This window comes from Colletes gigas, unplaced genomic scaffold, assembly GCF_013123115.1.
Source record: "Colletes gigas isolate AHSC1104 unplaced genomic scaffold, ASM1312311v1 Colletes_gigas_Sc00005, whole genome shotgun sequence".
Classification (NCBI taxonomy): domain Eukaryota; kingdom Metazoa; phylum Arthropoda; class Insecta; order Hymenoptera; family Colletidae; genus Colletes; species Colletes gigas.
Window position 1 is genome coordinate 8,532,819 of NW_025106634.1, and position 19,317 is coordinate 8,552,135.

Consider the following 19,317-nt stretch of genomic DNA (forward strand, 5'->3'; position numbering starts at 1 on the left):
GCATCATGGGGACGAGTCGTTCGTTGAAAACTACCCTCTAGCTTTCGAAATATGTAAACGGTTTTCTACTTACAATTAAATCTGTACACGTTGAAAATAAAATTTGAATATTAAACATGTGAACATAATCATTTTACGGTTGCGTTAAATTGACGATATTAATCGGGAACTGTTTAACCAACGCGTAATACACGGTACACTCGACCCGGTACGATTAAGAGGTTATAAAACTATTTTCTTTCCTGGAACGAATAACTTTCATCTTTTCTAGTGTATAAAGGCGTGAACGAGCAAAAGTGTGTGCTCTGATAACTACGACCGTCCAAATTGTAGTCGACTTTAGACGAACTAACCTTCATTTCGTATACGAATACAAGCCATTCAAATTCTTGTCATGGCAATGCATCATGATTGACGTTACATTTATTAAGTTTCACCTGTGACATTAATATCGCACGATGAAAACACGCATAATGGCCAAACGGAGTATACACACTCGCATCCAGAATGCGAACGCATTTTTCTAGAACGTTTAACCGGCTCGGTGTCCAAGTCTCGCTCCGGACCGTTGACCGAAACAAAGTTTGTTCACGAAAGTTGAATGCTGCGACCCACGCGATCGTTTATGCTTCGCGGAGGCTCTGCGTCACAGACGAGTCACTCGTACGGTTTAATATTCATCTGATCTTCGTTTGCAACGTTCTGTGCACGTTCTCAGTGGAAAGTAGTGTTGTTTACGTATTCTAAAACACGACGATGCACCGTTAAGGCGTCAAAATTGTACCGTGGGCATCCGTTTTGATGCTGGATTGTAAAGATTCGTGTAGCACCAAGAATAAACGAAAACAGTTCGACTTAAACATCAATTGTGTCTCAAATTAACTCTTGCATCAGTTCCACGCGTTTCTCGCGATCGTGTCGCTTTCGAAGGAAGTGCTCTCGAGGGACCAAATTCATATTACCATTTTCAACAGATTCATGAAATAAACGTTTCTTTCGCGTTTAGTCGTAGAGTGGAGATTGATAAGCAGTTTCTCGTTCATTTTTTTCTTAGAGCATGAATGACCCACAACGATATCGCGGTCGGCACGACGATAACTGACACGATACTTGCTTGCAATTGAAACAAACACATCCGTCCAGTACGCTGTACAATTAAGCGTTTAAGTTTCTTCTCTCGCCGTACTTAAAACATTGTCGCGCGTGAATCGTACGAAATCAAAGTTTTTATCCTTCATGATGTTTCTGTTGGTAAAATTATGCGCGTGCCTCTGTCTGCTACATGTCGTTAGCAGTTCGACATTGACTGCACCCCCGCAATCGGCACTGGTGGTCGCGTTCGAGGACATTTACGATCTGTCGTTGTTAGCCAACACTTTGTCGGATCAAGGGATCGATGCCACGCTGATTATACCGGCGTCCAGCGAGATCGATCTCTACGAGACTTTGATAGACGTGGAAGTGCTGACGGTGGACGTTCGAGTCGAGGCGACCGCGTATCCCGAGAGCAAAGCGATTCAAGCTTGCGAAACGTTGCTGAAGAATAGTCAGATCGCGAAGAAGATACAGGAAATTCAACCCACGTTCGTCATATTTCCTGCACTCAGGTTAGTTTTAATTGTGATTAAATACTAGTCCTTTTATTCTTAATTTAATTCTAACGTCGAATAGAAGGTTACTTCCGGCGAACGAGCCACCTGCTGTTCCATTTGGGAAATAAGAATTTTTTTTTTTTATTTTAGGCACGATGGCTGCTTGATACCGTGGACCAAAAGCATCGAGTCGATCCCGGTGATATGGACGCGTAATTCGGACGAGGAGGTGTACGTGTTCGAGTACACGGGCACGGCGTTGCCGATCCAGAACGGCGGATTTTGGACGAGGCTGCGAACGAGTTTCTCAAGGAGGTCAATATTCTCCGCGGGCCGCGACGAGTACGCGGCGTATGCTCTCCGGATAGCGGGAAAATACTTGCCAGACACCGGTTACAATTTAGAGAATCTTTACGCGGATGTTCGCCTCATACTTCGGGGCGCCGATGTCCTCCTGCGGTCGGACTTTGCCCCCCTCACGCAGCTGATAGTCGAGGTAAGCGGTATGGAAAAACGCTCGACCAGCGCGTCGTCATGCTCCCCTGGTAAAACGTTCTCCAACGTTCGATTTTGTTCGATCAGAGATAGGATATTTCACCTTCGCGGATACACGCGTTCGCGTCCCTTGGTCAATGTTCTAATTGATTTAAAAAGGAACGTTGTTTCGTCGACGATGTACAGGACGATTCAAAAGTGGAGTGAACTTTTGAATCCTCCTGTACAAGAGTGGGGAACGGATTGCTTTTCCTACAAAGTTGCAGAATGTTACTTTTAATTATGTTTTATATCGTAGGTCGGCTGTCACCATTGCAGAGGTGCACACCCGTTGCAAGGGGACCTGCACAAGTCGTTGATCGAGTTCAGAATGGGCACTATCGTGGTGCTCCTGGACGAAAATTATAAGACGTTGATCAGAGAGTTGGCGCAAAAGTTGCCGCAAGGAAGGGATGGCCAGGCGGTCGTTTGGAAGAATATGAAGTGGCAGGCCACGGACGCAGCGCAGCCGGAGAACCTTTTTGTTGTCGCTACGGTTGATCGGCAAGATCTGACAGGTAGGCGGATCTTCTAATTTCTGCATGTAACACCGACAGGTTCCTAACGAACCAGACAATAATTATGCACTCATTAGGAAGATGATAGCGTTCAATTCGTTCAGATTTTGTATTCTACCTTGTTCTGTCGCAGGCTACAGCCGCACAAGAGTGGTGCTGACTCACTGCACGGACTCGGAGCTCCTGGAGGCCGGGTTTCACGGATCACCGGTGATATGCTTCCCCAGGAATGCCTACGAGTCCAAGAACGCGGCTCGAGCGGTGCAGTTCGGTTTCGGGCGGTCCGTGGACGATATCCATGGCATTTCTAGCGAGGAAATAGCAACTACTGTGACCCAGATCCACGAGACGCCCGAGTACCGCGAAAACGCTCGACGTGTCTCTTTGGCCATCCGTGACAGGATAAATCCTTCGGTGGATAGATTGATCTACTGGCTTGGCTACATGGCGCGGACCAAGAACGGGAATCTAGAATTCCTCACGCCAGTGAAACCCGCGAGAACGCCCAACGAGGACCTTCAGTTTTTCCTTGGCCTGCTCGTGGGCAGTATTTTGGGGATTTCCGTGACCGTCTGCGGCACGCTGACGTGGTACCTCCTTGTTTCCAAACGATCCCAAAGATCGAAGGGAAGATACAGGCGGTAGAAGATACCAAAATAAAGAGTAACATTCACGTTGATCGTTCAGACATGTGCTTTCGATATAAAATTAATTAAACCGAAAGTCATCGAATTACACTATCGAAAGATGATATCAGCGTATATGTTTGAGCAACCAATGGTAAAATAAATTTTTAAATAACAAAAAATATTCACGGCTAGAACGACGGAATCCAGGGGGACTGGCGAATTACGGACACTTTTCGCATATGTATTTATATAAATGCACGTAGAGTACAGGTACATACAAATACAAATGTTACGAGCTAGGGTGTGTTTATCTCATTGCTAATGAAGAGATGTAACTATTACGAGAATACTTGATCGTTAAGTTGATTGATTGGAAAAGCTAGAAGTACAGTGTAGCGTTGTGTGGAAAATAAATTACAAATTTGTCAATACTGCGCTCTGTATGTCGTCGTCGTCGTCGTCGTCGCACGAGTGTATCTCGCTCGTGTGCGTTTATCGCTAGATCCTTAAATAACGTACGGGACGAATCGGTTTACCTTAGTTTCACGGGGCTCGACTCGTTTCTTCGTTAAGGCCATGTTTCTCTTAAATCAGATCAGGCGTTGTCAGTGTCGTATCGAGCGATGACAATTGGGCGCCGGTATACAAACTCGCGTATCAGTGTTCGTCGATCATCGTCGGATCGTTGTAAAAAAAAAGAAAAAAAAAGCACGATGCTCGTCGTAGAAAAACTCGTTTATAAGACGGTTATAAAATAAATCGATCTCCGTGTAAAAAAATTGATTGCCGCTTTATCTTTCATCAAGTGACACGTAAAAATCGCGTGCCGCGTGGTTGTATATAAAATGAAACTAATATGGTCGACGGTGTATAAATGGATGATAAAAATTCTCGTACGAAATTGGAAAACATAATTGTATGAGACACGATGAATCCGGACTTCGTAATTGACTAGACTGTGGCTTCAATCGGCTTGGCGTACGCGACGAAACAGTAGCTTCCTCCGCGCCCCTGATCGGGACTTAGGGACATTCCGACTTCGAATCGATCTTACAGAAAATCAATATTTTTTTTTCAACACGATTAAAACTGATTCCTCGAAGGTAGCCTAGCGCTATTAATTTTAACGGCGATTAAGACGACTAAATTTTTTTAAACTGCGTCAGCGCGGTCGATCAATCGGTTTGTGAATAATTAGTCGGGACGCGGCGGTGAAAAAGATCGAGACCTCGTGGCAAACGGCGGGTTCGCGACTCTTTTCCAAAGACACGGATACGAAACACCCATCGGTACTCGCGGCGCCGCGGAAAACGCTGGAGCGATTAACTCTTCGAAGCTCCGGTTTCGTCTTCTCTCGACGCAGCATTCGATGAACACGTAACATTGATCGATCGTGTGTATGCTTATCTATATACAGCGCGACAGTTGTGGACGTAAAATCTACAAAACGGTAAGAAGACAGTATGTACAGTCATTGGCAGTATTGTTCCCGATTCGAGCGAACCGAGACGAACTGCGGGATAAAATACACACTCTCGTGTTAGAAAAATGCTAGCCAGGCGTTTACTTATTCCCACTACGGTTCACAGTCTACCAGCTGCCCCCCTACCATCGCCACGCATTGTCGATTTTGTCGTCTTCAGCCAATAGTGCACACTAGGGGAGCTGGTAGACTGTGAACCCAGAGTAGGGATGTAAACACTGGCTGAGCCTTCTTCTCGCGCGAGGATAGTAAGCACACGTCGCCTCGTATCTCCGCGCGGCCTCCTTTTTCCCTCTTTTCTTTTCGTTTCCTTTTCACTTCGACTCGACGTGGACTCTCGCTCTCGTAGTCCGTCTCGTTCCTCGTAACTCGCATTGTTCGCCGGAACACGGCCGATATAGCGAGTCGTGTACAGTGACGCGCGAAAGTATTCAAACGCTCGACAGTAAAAACTGTCACGAACAGGTTAAGCTGGAATTTACAACCCTTCGCTTAAATTTAAATTTGGCTCCATGCACGATTAACACGTTCACCGCCAAACCTACGAGTCTCGAATCCTGTTCTCAGACATTTGGAAAGTTCATAATCTAAAATTTTTGAGCTATCGTAAATTAGAAATTCTTTTCGTTTCCAAGTGGCAGTCAACGTGTCAAGGTTCCAGGGCCCCCAAGAAAATTTTTTTAACGCTGGTAGTTGCGAAACTTTTATCCTACGAGCTGCACGAGGGTCGCGAACAAACTTGTCGTAAGTCAGGACGGTGTTTCGTAAAGGATTATTATTTTTTTTTTCAATTTAAGAAGTAAAATACGTTTGATTCGTGTAATTATTCTTAGTAAACGTGGGGTCGCGCGGAATACTTTTGCGCGGCACTGTAGTTGCTCCATATTTAGGTGAAGACAAGGTGGTTCTACGCGCTAGAGAGCATTGGTATACAATGAGATACCTACACATCGTGGAGGTCTTTTACTTCGATATAAATAAGACTCTCGCGTCATACGCAAATGTGCGAGCACGAAACGGAAAAAAGAAGAATGGTCGTCGAGTGGCCTAATATTCTCGCCTATGTTACTCTATTTCCATGCTCACGCTCAGCCGCTCGCTTATCCGGACACACGATCTCGTCCACGCGGAAAACACACACACGCACACGCTTCTTCTTCTATCTTTCTCTCGCGTCAGCAAAAACCGCAAATTATTAACATATTGAGTCTCAGTGGGGGGGGGGGCAGAAAGACGGGCGTGACGTGCACGTACAAATTCGCCGTTTCCGCGTCACAAAAGGGAGAACGAACGGCGTTGAGAATTCCTTTCGGGAAAAAGGTTTTCTAGCCTCTCGCCGTCTCACGAGTCGTATTAATAACGCGACGCACGATTTCGCGTCAACAACGTGCTCCAAATCGAATCCAATTCCTGTTACGCGTTTACAAATCATTTTTCCGGTTTCTTTTCGGGGGGAGGGGGGGCGACCTCTTGGCGATCGTAGACAGAGTTCGTCGTCGATCCTCAACATGTTAACATTTACGTAAATAATGGTGCACCTGAGAGCCAGACTAGCATAATAAGCCACGTAACTGCAACTTCACAGACATATTGTACTTGCTATTATGATATTAATACTGAAACAATTCGACACAGTTTTGCGGGGGGGGATTTTTTTACTTCGGAGGTCTCTGTACAGGGTGTCCTTGTTCATCGTGACCACCCTGGACGTCTTTCTCTATCCTCGAGCCGGAGGGAGAGGCGGAGGAATTCGAACGAGCGAACTTCTTCGTCGGGAGGGAAGCTTTTCCAAGGTCACCGTTACACACTTCAAGGTTGCTTCGAAATTTAATTTTAAAAGCTTTATAAAAATTTCCTTCCGGAGCAGCGATGGCAAATCGAAGAAACTCGCGTGTAAAATATTATTAGAATAAATTAATTAGCAGAATAAAATACAAAATATTCACAATTGTAATTACAGACTTTACGTTCGTAAGATCGTTAAACCGAGTCTTGTTCCTCGTCGGATGGTTAAAAAGTAACCAGGCAGCAGAGATTGAAACGTGCAATATTTTCTGGGACACCCAACTATACAAGATGCGGCTGAATAATAAATATACGAGGCGAGAAGCGATTCCTCGTGAGAATGTTATTCAAGATCACGGCTGATCGATGTTCGAGTCTCTTACAAATAATATTATTATAATTTTGATGCTTCTTTTCCTTATTTTCTTCGCAAGGAATCGCCTCCCGCCTTCTCGTTATTCGACCCTTGTCTTTGAATTGAAGAATTGACGCGTAACCTCGAAGAACCGGACCTGTCGATCGCGGGACGTCTCGGTCCCGTCTAGAAAACAGACTCAGCGTAGACATTTGGGGTGGTCAAGTTTGGGACCGCCCCGCAGAGCACAAACACACGCAGATATGTCAATCTAACCGTCTGAAAGCTACGCTTAAAAGTCAACGTTGCCGAAGAGTGGACTTACGACACTCTGACTGTCAGGTACAGAATGTTCTAACGTAACGTGTCACACACTTTGTTAGCCTCTCGCGGCGGTTTTACGGCCCCGCGACTGACCCCCCCGGTGAGAGCCAGCCAGGCCCGGCCATTTAAGGTCGAACTTAAAGCAGCGTTGGTAGAAGCGCGGTCTACCCTCGATCTCCCCAGGCGACGGCCGTGAAGCTGAATCGTCGTCGTCGAATATCTGCCTGGACGCAGAGGCAGAGGGTCGTGAAGCACCTTTCGGTAGGCCGACCGGAATGCACGTCACCGCGCCTAATTGCAGACGTGCTCCTCCCGCGTGTGCCGGCATAGCTCGCACTTCACGTGACAACACCAGACGAACCGACACCCGCACTTCTCGGTCACGTCTCGGACTCTCGTCTGGTAGCCCCGGCCGCAGCACAGCAGTCTACATCCGTCCAGGCCCATGGACGTTCGGTTGCATATCCTTCCTCTCGTGCCGGGTATACCGAGCCTGAAAACCACGGATTCCCACTTACTCAACGTTGCTACCACCATCAAACTAATTTCTACGTTCATCGGATGCGATCAACCCTTTGGGACACCAAGGTACAGCAATGATTTTTAAAATGAAAGCTTCAGATAGCTCTCACTGGCTCCAAGGAAATTTCCCCAGATGGGAGGTACAGAGACGGTCAACTTACATATCACAACTGGTGGTCACTTTAACGCTAGATCTACCAAAGCAGTCAAACCGACCCATAAGTAATTTCTAATAAAACTTTACTCGCCTGTAGAACGTTAATCTGTGAACAGCTGCGTGCAAGCGACAGTGGTTCTCATTCAGGTTGAGAGACTACTCACTGACTTATCGACAGAGCACGTAGCTGTATGCAGGTTGCCGTCTCACAGGGGCCAACTTCAAACGTTAATAACTTTACAACGAAGCTTCTATCGACAAATTGCTATTCTTCATTTTCATTTTATTTTGGCCTCTAGAATCTCCCATTAAAATTTTATCCACGACTGGTGGTTTTAATTTCTTTGATACGAATAAATACACCATAATAATAATTGTCGCCAGTTTTAGTGGTAAGAATCATTGCTGTAACCACGAAGAGTCGAGGATCGTGAAGAAAGCAGGGAAACCCCCTGTCACGAGTGGAGGAGAGATTTGGGAGTGGAATATCTAAACGGCGGAGGATCGAAAGGACATCCTACGTGAGATTTTTCTCGCAGTAATCGGGACTGTCTTCGAGGTACACCAGGTCCGTTTTGTTCGGCCGTTTGAGATCGGGACGAGCGGGCCACAGCCTCGCCGCTCTTCTTCCGCCGCGTTGCGCCAGTCGTACCAGTGCTGCGCCTTCGTGCAGCGCCGCCAGTGCAGCGCCCGCCACCCTAAACGTAGGCAATCTTCTCCAACAGACGCGCACGCTGCACGAGCCAGACATACCTACGGGGGCACGAAATTACGCTCGGATCAATTTCTATGAAAATATGAACGTCGATCGATAACATAACCCCCGGCTACTCGCGTACCGAGTACACAACGAGAGTCCTACAGCTATTTTTCTGCGACCATTTTACAAACTAGACAATTTCAAGCTAAAACACTTCTTACTCGACCAAAATTACCATCGATTCGGAGATTAAATTTTCAGAGCTTTGGAGTTCGCTAAATTCGACGTTTCGTATGCACCTAACACTCTGCTCAAATGTAAGAATTGTAGCGTAACTTAGAGTAACGTAGAGTTATCGATCAACGTATAATAGTTTCTCCCGGATAAGTGGACCAAGCTCTTCAGATCCGTACGGGTCCGTGGAATGTATCCGTCCGTGGATCCTGTACGGATCGAGCAAGGGTAGACAAAGGGGATAGATGATAATCCTAAGTCCTCGAGGCGGGCAGAATGAAAAATAAGACCGCGGACAGCGACCCGGCGGTTATCTGTGGAACGCATTAATGGCTCACCGTGACACTTGCACACGCGTTGCATTCTCGAGCGGACGGCACGCCTGCCAGCTTCGCTATCGTGCTTCCTCATCAGCTGGCCAGCCAGCCCTTTCGGTCCTTGCAGGACACCCTCCTTCACAGGCTCCTCGCCGCTGTCGGACCACTCTCGCGAAAACTTCTCACCGAAGTGGATGTCCTGTGGATGCACAAAGAACGGTTCGCGTGATCTACGAGCCAACGATCGCTTCAAGAATGCCTTAAACTTTTCGGGCCCTTTCAAGTCCCGAAAATAATTGTTACAGAACCGTTCTTGCAGCTGTTATTTATTTTTAGGGAAATCTCGGATATTAAATCGCTTTTTAACGCCTCTGACGCTTCTCGACGGAGTTCGAAAGCCAAGAGTAAATCTCCGTCCAAATTACCAGGATCTACGAGACCGAAACGATGCTCATTTTCCGATCGGTACGGTTGCAGGAATTCCGAGATCGCTATCGATAGGTATAAAGATTATTCTACCGCACCTGAACAGCGAAACGTACTTTGTTGACCGGCATTCGAGGCCCCGCCGAGAAGCGTTAAACGAGATCTCCCGGCTTAAGAGGATTTCCTAGTGAAAAAAATGCTTTTTTTTACGTTCTAAAAATCCAAGGAAAATATGGTTTGTGAAACAATCTTTCCAAAATTCTTTTCTACGACTAAAAATAACGAACGACGAATACATCCTTTTATCCAAGGAAAACAAATCCAGGACCAAGGAGGTTAAACCTGACCCGGGTCGCCGGGCGCGAGAGAGTCGGCAAACATCATTATCTGGGAAATCTGTCAGCGTGCCCGACCGTGACATTTGTCCCACGGGATCAGCCTAGTTAAGGAGTCTTCCTGGCAATGGTGGATACAGGAGGGGGTGGAAGGTTGCAGGAGCTCCACAACCACCCCCACCTGCACATCAATTCTATTCGTAGTCTAAACTTTACTTTTTAACAAGAATTAAATAATTAGAATTACGAACCATACATTTTAATCTCCGACTTATTCAAAGCAACGGACATTTTCTAAAAGTTACTCTGTGTGATTATGCAATTTAATAAATTATATAAATGGCTAAAGACGAAAGATTTTCCTCTGTCTGCCACGTGAGTTTCTCGGGCACGTGTTGTGGTCTCCTTTTCTTCCCCCTTTCGACTCCCCACCTGGTTCCCCATCTCTTCCGTGTTGTCTTTTCTCACGCTCTCTTCTTGTTCCTCCACACGCTCACCTTTCTTCTTTTTTCTCCGGTTTTTTTTTCTGCTCCTTCACTCTTCGTTGGCCAATAGACCTATTTCTTCGACTCGAACTTCTCTCTACGTATTCTGAACATTTTCTGGCTGTATTCCACCAACGACACGAACGATTTTCCATGAAAAATACGATTCCTCGATGAGTTTCGTTGGAATTATATTCTTTTTCTTACTGTTAGAGAATCGATGATGGCGGTCATCGATACGAACATATTGTTTTGTTTTTCTGTTGTTGTGCAGTCCAAATATGTCTCCCTGAGAGTACGCATCGCCTTTGTATGCACACGTGTTTAATTTACTTCTAAATATACGTTTATATTGAACAATTATTATGTGCCAAGCTCATTACAAAACCCCAACACTTACTTTCTACGTTATTTTTTATAAATTCTTCTTTTACTGGCACGTTTATTATTCTTCTTGGATCTTTTCCTCCGACAAGTTCCTCGTCCCGTCGTCGTTTCACCTCCACCCCGCGCGTGCACTGGGTATTTACGTTCGTGTGCATCGCTCACGTGCGAGTTGCGTGGCCGATATGTCCGGGCGGCCGGGATGGGTGGGGTGGGCGGGTTGTTGCAACTTAACAAGCTTAGCTCCCTTAATCCCCTTGTAAGCTAGCAATGTCTACAAGGGGTCAGCCGTACGCATGAAATGCATCCGTTTACAGGACGAGCTTTGTCTTCGTCCAGGGTTAAGGTTTACGTCGACCGACCGTGGAGAGAGAGATCGAGACGACAAATTGGGGATGCCAACGCGGGGGCAAGTGCTTCACGTGTACACGCTTAAGAAGGTTGGCTAAGTAAAAACAAACCAGGAAGAATTCGAATCTCGTTTCATTGTTCTTTCTCTCTCCAACTTTTTCCCAATGTCCAAAGGGACGCCATCTTCTTCTTAGATAATCGAATCTTAACCGTGCAAATTTCAGATCTGGCTTTGAGACCCTTACTGACGTCAATTCTTCATAAATAATAATAGAAAATTGTACGAACTTCTTTTTGTTTTTATACGAACTTTTTCCACCACCAATAACCCCAATAACCGATATAATTTTTCTCCGTTTTGGTTGTGAGACCGTCTGACGCGAGCACGTTGAAACGCAAAGCAGAAACGAGGAGGGAGAAGCTTGTCTGGCATGAACAGTTTCTGAGAAAAAGGTACTCGTGTCCGTTCTCTGTATCGGCGAGGGGTTGTCCTGTCCCCTTAACCCTGTATACGCGCAACGCAAAGAAACGGATATTGTTACGTCGTTCGGTTCTCCTTCCAACCCCCCCCTTCCGGCGGCCGGTGGCGAGAAAGGGTGAATATAATCGTCGTTTGTCGACGGAACGGAATTTCATTAATTTCGCGACCGCGGAAGCACAACGACCTGGGATTGATTTACGATCGACGAAGAAATTGATTAAGAAATTCGCGCCTTCCGGTTTACGCGCGTTCCCGGAGTTTCCACCGACGTTCGTCGCGAAATTGAAATCCCTGGCCACGGAGAGGTTCCCCCGTCGCTGGTAATTGACCCGTCTGCGACTGTGGGCGTTTAATTAACAGCCGTTGCGTAAGAACTCCAAGAATTTCCGGAGGGAAACGTATCGGTTTCGTACGTCCAGATGTACCCGTAAATCGGGGGGTGGTTGTCCGTTGAAGGGTTTTAGGAACGACTGTAGAACGACGGGGGCGGTTTTTCGAATGCTTTTGCAATAGAAATAGGGTGGAAGACCTGATTACTGTCACCTCAGTGATCAACCCCCCCACTACTGTACATTTATTACTTTTCTATTTATTGTAATTAATACGATCACCCAAATATTTTTATTTTTTTTTATGCAGGGTGTTTGGTCACCTCTGGGGAAAAATTTAATGCAAGATTTTAAAATCAAGAATACCGATTTGTTGATTGGGATGCCTCACATTAGATTTTCGGTAAGGAATTTTTTCCTCGATAGTGCGTAGGATTTCGGGGGTACGTCTATCCACCAAAAATACTTGCAATTGACCCCTGCAACTGAAAATAATTTTTCCAAATCGATTCGAAATTTTTTAATTTTCTCGAAAAGTTTCACACATTCTCGAATTTTTTTCTCGAAAATGGGTAGAATTTCAGATCTATGTCTATTCACCAAAAATGATTGTAATCGACCCTTGCAACGGAAAATAATTTTTCCAGAACGATTTGAAATATTTTAATTTTGTCGAAAAATTTCACACCTTCTCGAATGTTTTCCTTAAACGTGGCTAGGATTTCGAGGATATGTCTAATGACTAAAAATTATTGTGAGTGACCCCCACAAACGAAAATAATTTTTTTAGAACGATTTGACAAAAATTTTTTTTCACCGAAAATTCCAGCACCTACCCCCTGTCGATTTTTCGTAAAATTCGTTTTTCATTTTTAGTAATTTTGTTTGACGTGCTACGGAAAAATTGCCTAATACTTTTCTATAGGTACGAATGAGCTTTACTTCAGACAAAAGTTTCATTGAAATTTATTCATTATTGTAAGAGTTATGGCTGTTTGAAAATTGAACCATTTTTTATGCTTATTTGAACTATTTTCTTATTTTGCGGTGTTAAGGACCAACTTTTCGAATATTGTTAGCATTTCTATATATTCTTGATTAAAATACACGTTGTTTGCCGTTTGAAACATTAAAATCGGCCAATCCGTTCAGGAGTTATGACATTTTAAAGATTCGCATAAAATTTCAGGGAAGCCTCACATTGGATTTTCGGTAATGATTTTTTTTCTCGAAAATGTGTAGGATTTCGGGGGTATGTGTATTGACCAAAAATGATTATAATTGACGCCCGTAACCGAAAATAATTTTTCCAAATCGATTTAAAATTTTTTAATTTTCTCGAAAAATTTCACACCTTCTCGAATTTTTTTCTTGAATGTGGCTAGGATTTCGAGCGTATGTCAAATAACCAAAAATTATTGTAATTAACCCCCGTAACCGAAAATAATTTTTTTAGAACGATTTGAAATTTTTTAATTTTGTCGAAAAGTTCCACATCTATTCGAATTTTTTTCTCAAAAATACATAGGATTTCGAATGTATGGCTATTCACCAAAAATGATTGTAATTGACCCCTGCAACTAAAAATAATTTTTCCAGAACGATTTGAAATTTTTTAATTTTGTCGAAAAATTTCCCAGTCGGTATGACAGATTGGGCCACGAAAGTCCACAAGGTGTAAGATCTACTCGCATACCTCGTCTGTGGTGAGAACCACTATCTCACGCACGCAACTGTTCGCAGGTTGCCTATCTACAGGCGTAATTTAAAAAATTAATAACCTTTTAACGGAAGTCTCAATCAATAAATTGTCATTCTTGATTTTCGTCTTGTTTTGAGCTCCAGAATCGCTCGTTAAAATTTTCCCCGGGTCCAAGCACCCTGTATATTTTTAAACCCCCCAAAAATGCGAAAAAGTGCCGGAGATAAACGTTGCAAATTCGAGTGGAAAAGGTGTTGCGCGGATCCGTAGCAAGAAATTTGCAAAGAAGGCGAAAAGAAAAGAGAAACGCGTTTCACACTAGGAGACGCCCTTAATTAATAGCCGAGCGTCGGATCCAGGAAGGAGACGGTCGTAGGAAAGTAAGCGGTAAAGAAGAAAGTAATCCTAATTTACGGTCGGCAGTTAGTCGCGTCTTATTTTTCAAAGGACAAGGGAATACAAATAAAGGGTGAAATTACCTCGCTGCAGCCACCCCATTGCCAATTATTCGGGCGGCGTGTTCTGACACGGTTGTCGCAGGAGCAATCGGTGAGCTCGCCCCTGGAACAGGCCCTCGTGACGCTGTAAGCAACTCCGGCCGCTGATATTGCGTAGACGAACGCCGCCTCGCGACTGTCTGCGAACATGCAACAGAAATTTTTTTTCCCGCTGCGGAGAAGTTTTTTCATTTCACTTCCAAGGCTGCCCGTCGCGATTACGCGAAACGACGAGCGCGCCAGCCATCTTCCTTATTTTTTTTTCCCAAGGAATTAAATTTAATTAAAATTATCTCGGACTCGGGAGACGCGAGGGTAACCCAATCTTGATAACGCAATTTGATGCGCACGATTGTTATATCAAATTAAACATCGGGTTCGATTCGTGGGAATACAAACCACGGAGGAATTTAAATGGACGCGACAAAATTTTATCTCGAATTTTATCGTCGAACGTCGTTTGGTAAATTTTTAATCAACGTTTGAGGATCGTTTCTAATATTCTGCAATTTTATTTATTTTGTTCAGATAAATTTTGGTCTCTCAACAATTTTCTTGAAGGGAATCACGTTTTTAAGATTCGAGGCAAACCTTTTTTCAATATCAAAATAATTGCGTACGTTTACTGGGTACATGGAAACCCTCGTTGCGCAGTCATTGGATGCCTGTTCGGTTATGGACAGCTGCGTTCACGCACTTGACCGGGTAATTGAAAAAGAAAGCGTATTAACGCGGAACACGTTAAATTGCAGTAATGCAGCCGAGTATGTTTTCTGCTGGAAGTTAACGATTGTTAAATACAATAAATCCGTGATTGCACCTGCGTTTAATTAGTTCCTGCATTCGATCGAATAATTTCGAATTTACGCAACATCTGCTCTTATCGAAGATATTTCGCCTCGAATCTGTCTTTTCACGTCGAGCAGCCGTTCCCGTGGTTGAGCTTTTACTTACTGACTAGCATCACGCCGCCGAAAACGTTCTCCGGATTTTCCGGGCTGATGGAACAATTCCATCTCGCTGATCTAAACTGGTGCTGACACTCCTCTATGGCCAATCTCGCGCCAGCGCTGACTGCCTGAAAGTAAACACCGTGAAAGGAAAACCGAATGGCAGGTAGTAGCCTACGGAGCACCCGGGGATTTCCCCTTGTTAGCACGTTTTCACCGCTCGCGTCGCGAAACAGACGATACCGAACGTAGCACGCGTCATGCCGCGTCCACAATTACCGGCTTCGTGCATCTAATAGCAGATCGCGGTTTAATTGGATCGTGTGTCGGGAAGCAATTATAATATGTAATCGAGTTTCTACCAGCGGCACAATTATGCTAATGGAGTTATTTCGAATCAACGTTATCTCGATCCATTAATATTAAGAGCGGCGTTCATTGTCAAATTTTCTAGATGTTTCGAACAGATACCGTGGATCTAGTATTAGCGACATCTATCCCAGATGCCTGAAAGAGGATTGGAGAAAGAAAATACTATTTCGTAAAAGCGTTAGTGGATTTCAGTAGCCACGCATAACCTATCACAGACATTGAATCACTCGGCGTACCAAATTCATAATCCATCTTGCAGACAATCGTATCGACAGTCAATTTGTAACACGTACCGAACGTTTAACGCATAATTTGTAACACATGCAGAGTCGTACGTCGCACATAATCTATTCCACGCCGCCATATCTGATCGTACACTTGGCACTTTGGCCACCGGTGGCGGTTTGAGCCTAACCTAGCGGGAATATACGCGCTTTTTCTTACACGTACTACATTGTTCACTTTCTGTTATTACAGGGTAATTAAAGCTAGCATTTTTTTATTTTTTTGATAATCAATTAACAGATTGCCTTATTGGTTCGTAAGCATTGGCGGCAGAGAGCCGATTAATAAGCTACCGGTCGGTAAAGTGTAAAAAGTGGCGCTCAAATCGCACCGTACACTTAACCTCCACATCCACCGAACAACGTACGTACTCGTAATCTATCTTTCATATACATACACACACGCAATTGGGAAAGACGAATACAAAGCAGCTAGGAAAGCTGACGTAGAAGGTGCTGCGAAAGAACACCATTCCAAAGCGCCAAACACGGAACTGCACACATCGTTGGAGCATCCAGGAACGTCCGAACGAAGCATTCTCACGTTCTCGCGGAGGAACGGGGTCAATAAGATTCTGATTCCCGGTTTCCCGACGAAAGAAAGGAGGGAACCGTGGTCCGGGACAAGGTGAAATTTCAACGTCGACGCGACATAAATCGGCGCGGGGTCGCGTAGCGGTTCCCCGAGGATGTTCTTTCGTTCCCCCCACGCGTATATCCGGTTCGATCCGTTCGGATATTAAAGCTCTCGATGCTCCCCAGCGTCGGGGCGTTTATGAATATTCATGGCCAGGGTTCTTTTGTCGGTAACCCGGACTCGGAAAACCGAGACTGTCGGCGACGTTCAAAGGGATATCGGTGGTCCCGGGGCTCGAGTTTACCTAGGCACCGGTTTCTAGACGAGGCCCGCGAGCCCAGGCCCTTCCATCGACAAGATTTGTGCATTAGGGAAAGGCAAACGCGATTTTCGGGACCGTCGGCTCCGGAGTCCGCGTTGCTTTCGTAAGCACACTAGCGCCAAAGACGAATTGCCAACGTAACGCACCGTTCGACGCAATGTCCCGGCGTCGGTGACTTTTTTTAATCAGTTCCAGCATCTGGAATCGACTAGCGTTGTCTCGAATTCTTTTTTGTATAATAAACGATTGTTCAAATTACATCCTGCCTTGTAATTACTAGATTTAAGTCCTACGGAGAATTTATTCGATTCACTACGTCGAAGCATTCAAAAAATTTCCCTAGTATATAATAATCAATAAGGACTTTCCCTAGATCCTTTCACGGAAGAACGGACCGCGGAGAGTATCTACCGGTTATTTAGCGAATCAGGGTGTCTCGAGTGGATGTATACCGTTCGCATAACCTCTTTACTCGCGCCGCGAGAGATTTTGTATCAAGTGTCGCGGAACGAAGTGGTTTCAAGGAGAATCTCGAAGCATGTAGGAAGTCCGAGTCATGTGGGTTTATGTAAATATGTTTCTGCGACGGAACACTCGGGACGAGCAATGTTTCTTTCTTGAGAGCACAATTTGCGTTTATACCGTGGTGGCGAGCACTTCGCTCGAGTATTGATTTTGGATCAAGCAACACGAAGTGGTACAAGGAGAAACTTGATGCAAGTAGGAGGATCGGAATTGACTCTCTGTAGTTGGCGAGATCGCGCGACTCTGTGTTAGTGTGTCTTTATTACTTCTCGAGCACTATAGCGGACCGCCGCATTCTTGTCATCGATTCATTTGCGCTGCCCATAAAGCGCGTCCGCGCCGCCATTTTTAACGGACCGTTGACTAGATAACTATCTCCGCTATTCGATACTCGCCATAAAATAAGTTTCTTTCGACCATCGAGAGCTTTGTTCCTCGGTGTACCGGACCACTCGACAAATATATTTCTTTACTTCTAAATTATAGGCCGGTCACCGGTGACCGCCACTTTCGAGGCGTTCAGAGGTTATGGCGCCCAATTTTTTAAACGAAATACCGTGAAACAATGGTGAAATATCGACGTTGTTGGTTTTCAGGGACTATTTAGCGGGGATCCCCCATTCTCGATCCGGGATCGCGGAATTCGCGATTTCAATTTCCCCGGCAGCCGTGTGTCTCGAAAAAGGAGGTCGCGCAGGGTTCACTGAAGGCCCCCCGACTGTTGCAGAGCCGGAGTATTAAATATTGCACGCGCGGCAAACGAAAGCTACAACTCGAGCTTGGCATTCCGGGAGTTCTTTAGAATCGTGCGAATCCAGCCAGTGCCCTCGCACCGAGCCACCTTAAAGGGACGGTCAATTTTCCGTCGCGATCCGTGAATCGCTTTAACAACTCGAACGCGCAACGAGAATCCCTTTTCTTTGTACTTCCTGGATATTTAATATTTGTTCTTACGATGGACGCTATAGTTCCTAGAAATGCAATTCCAACACGTAGCTATATTTTTGACAAACAAAAAAACCCTGTAATCTTTTCTTTTCGAAATACGAACCTACACGTTACAAGTGAATAAAGTTTCACGTGAAAAAATTGATTTCTTTCAGAATTTTTTGTCCACGAAAGTATGGACGCGAGGCATCCGGGAAACGAATAGTTCGCGGGATATTTCGAATCCCATAACACGTTTATGCTCTCTTCGCGGCGATGTCGAAACTTTCCAACGTCGTCGTAACACACATTTTACGACCTGTTTCTTTGCATTTTTCGTTAGAGAATTATACACTGAAACAATTTACTCGTGCTCCAGCGTGGCACAAAAATCCGAGGGATCCTCGTCGGACGAACTACGCCGGAGGAACAGTACGGGACAGGTATACAGAGAGAAGCTCGAAACGTGAAATATCGCGCGAGTTATGCATTCTTTGAATACCGCGCGCCAACACTCTCTCGAGCGTGGTATTTAAAAATCGATTTACATCGAGTTATAGAGTCCTAGTAACCTTATCGACGCCGGTGCTCTTCTACGGATCGTGGACATTTGTTTATCGGTGTGCCATAAATATTCCTATTTGATATACGGTTCGGACACGAGGAAATCACATAACGCGTCACGCTCTGATTTCAGCCAGGCTCCGACGCTTGGAATATCCGATCGAAAACTATTTCTTTTTCTATTTCACCGCGATATAAATTGTCCGCCGTAACGAAACCGAATTTTTAACAATCTCCTCGAAAAAGAGACTAACTCGCGTTTGAAATATTCCACGCCCGGGTGTTCCCCCGTCCAAAGACGTACGACCTGTCTCTGTCGCGCGATTCGCCCAGTATCGCGAAGGTATGCGCGGGAAAAGCTCATCGGGCGCATAAAGGGGAAGAAAAATGGAAACGATTCGTCGTCGTCGTGGTCGTGGTCGTCGTCGAAGAAGAAGAAGCGGCATCGAGCGTTAAAGCGACCGCGCAGGAGACTCGGCTCGAAAAATTACACCGACAAAGTTTATACGCCGACTCTCTCTCTCGTCTCGTTTCTCGTTTCTCGTTCCTTCTTTCTCTCGCTACCAGACACTCCTCTATCCCTTTCTCACTCTCTCTCTCTCTCTCTCTCGCTCTGTCGGTTTCTTTGTTGCTCCGAGGCGTAGGTCTCGTGAATC

General features: G+C 45.1%; 2 protein-coding genes across 3 annotated transcripts in view; one reads left to right on the top strand and one right to left on the bottom strand.

Moving 5' to 3' along the window:
• Positions 1–89: 89 nt before the first annotated feature.
• LOC122395034 (UDP-glucuronosyltransferase 2A3-like) lies at positions 90–4,699 on the top strand. Of its 2 annotated transcripts, XR_006258954.1 has the most exons (5): positions 90–1,607; positions 1,743–2,088; positions 2,386–2,644; positions 2,778–3,960; positions 4,000–4,699. XR_006258954.1 is itself a non-coding variant. In XM_043392317.1 (4 exons), exons 1-4 carry the CDS (start codon positions 1,237–1,239, stop codon positions 3,287–3,289), a joined length of 1,488 nt encoding a protein of 495 aa, XP_043248252.1. In that variant the 5' UTR covers positions 90–1,236; the 3' UTR covers positions 3,290–4,699. The 2 variants fall into 2 exon arrangements, 1 of the variants encoding a protein (XP_043248252.1); XM_043392317.1 differs by having other exon boundaries at positions 2,778–4,699.
• Positions 4,700–7,323: 2,624 nt separating this feature from the next.
• The window catches only part of LOC122395261 (protein Wnt-1-like), a 70,189-nt gene continuing 58,195 nt past the window's right edge, over positions 7,324–19,317 (bottom strand). Inside the window, exons 3-7 of the mRNA XM_043392705.1 lie at positions 15,095–15,218; positions 14,123–14,280; positions 9,172–9,349; positions 8,421–8,652; positions 7,324–7,713 (exon numbers count right to left, since the gene is read on the bottom strand). Of these exons, the coding sequence (XP_043248640.1) occupies positions 7,512–7,713; positions 8,421–8,652; positions 9,172–9,349; positions 14,123–14,280; positions 15,095–15,218 (894 nt within the window). The 3' untranslated portion in view covers positions 7,324–7,511. The remainder of the gene's footprint in view (positions 7,714–8,420; positions 8,653–9,171; positions 9,350–14,122; positions 14,281–15,094; positions 15,219–19,317) is intronic.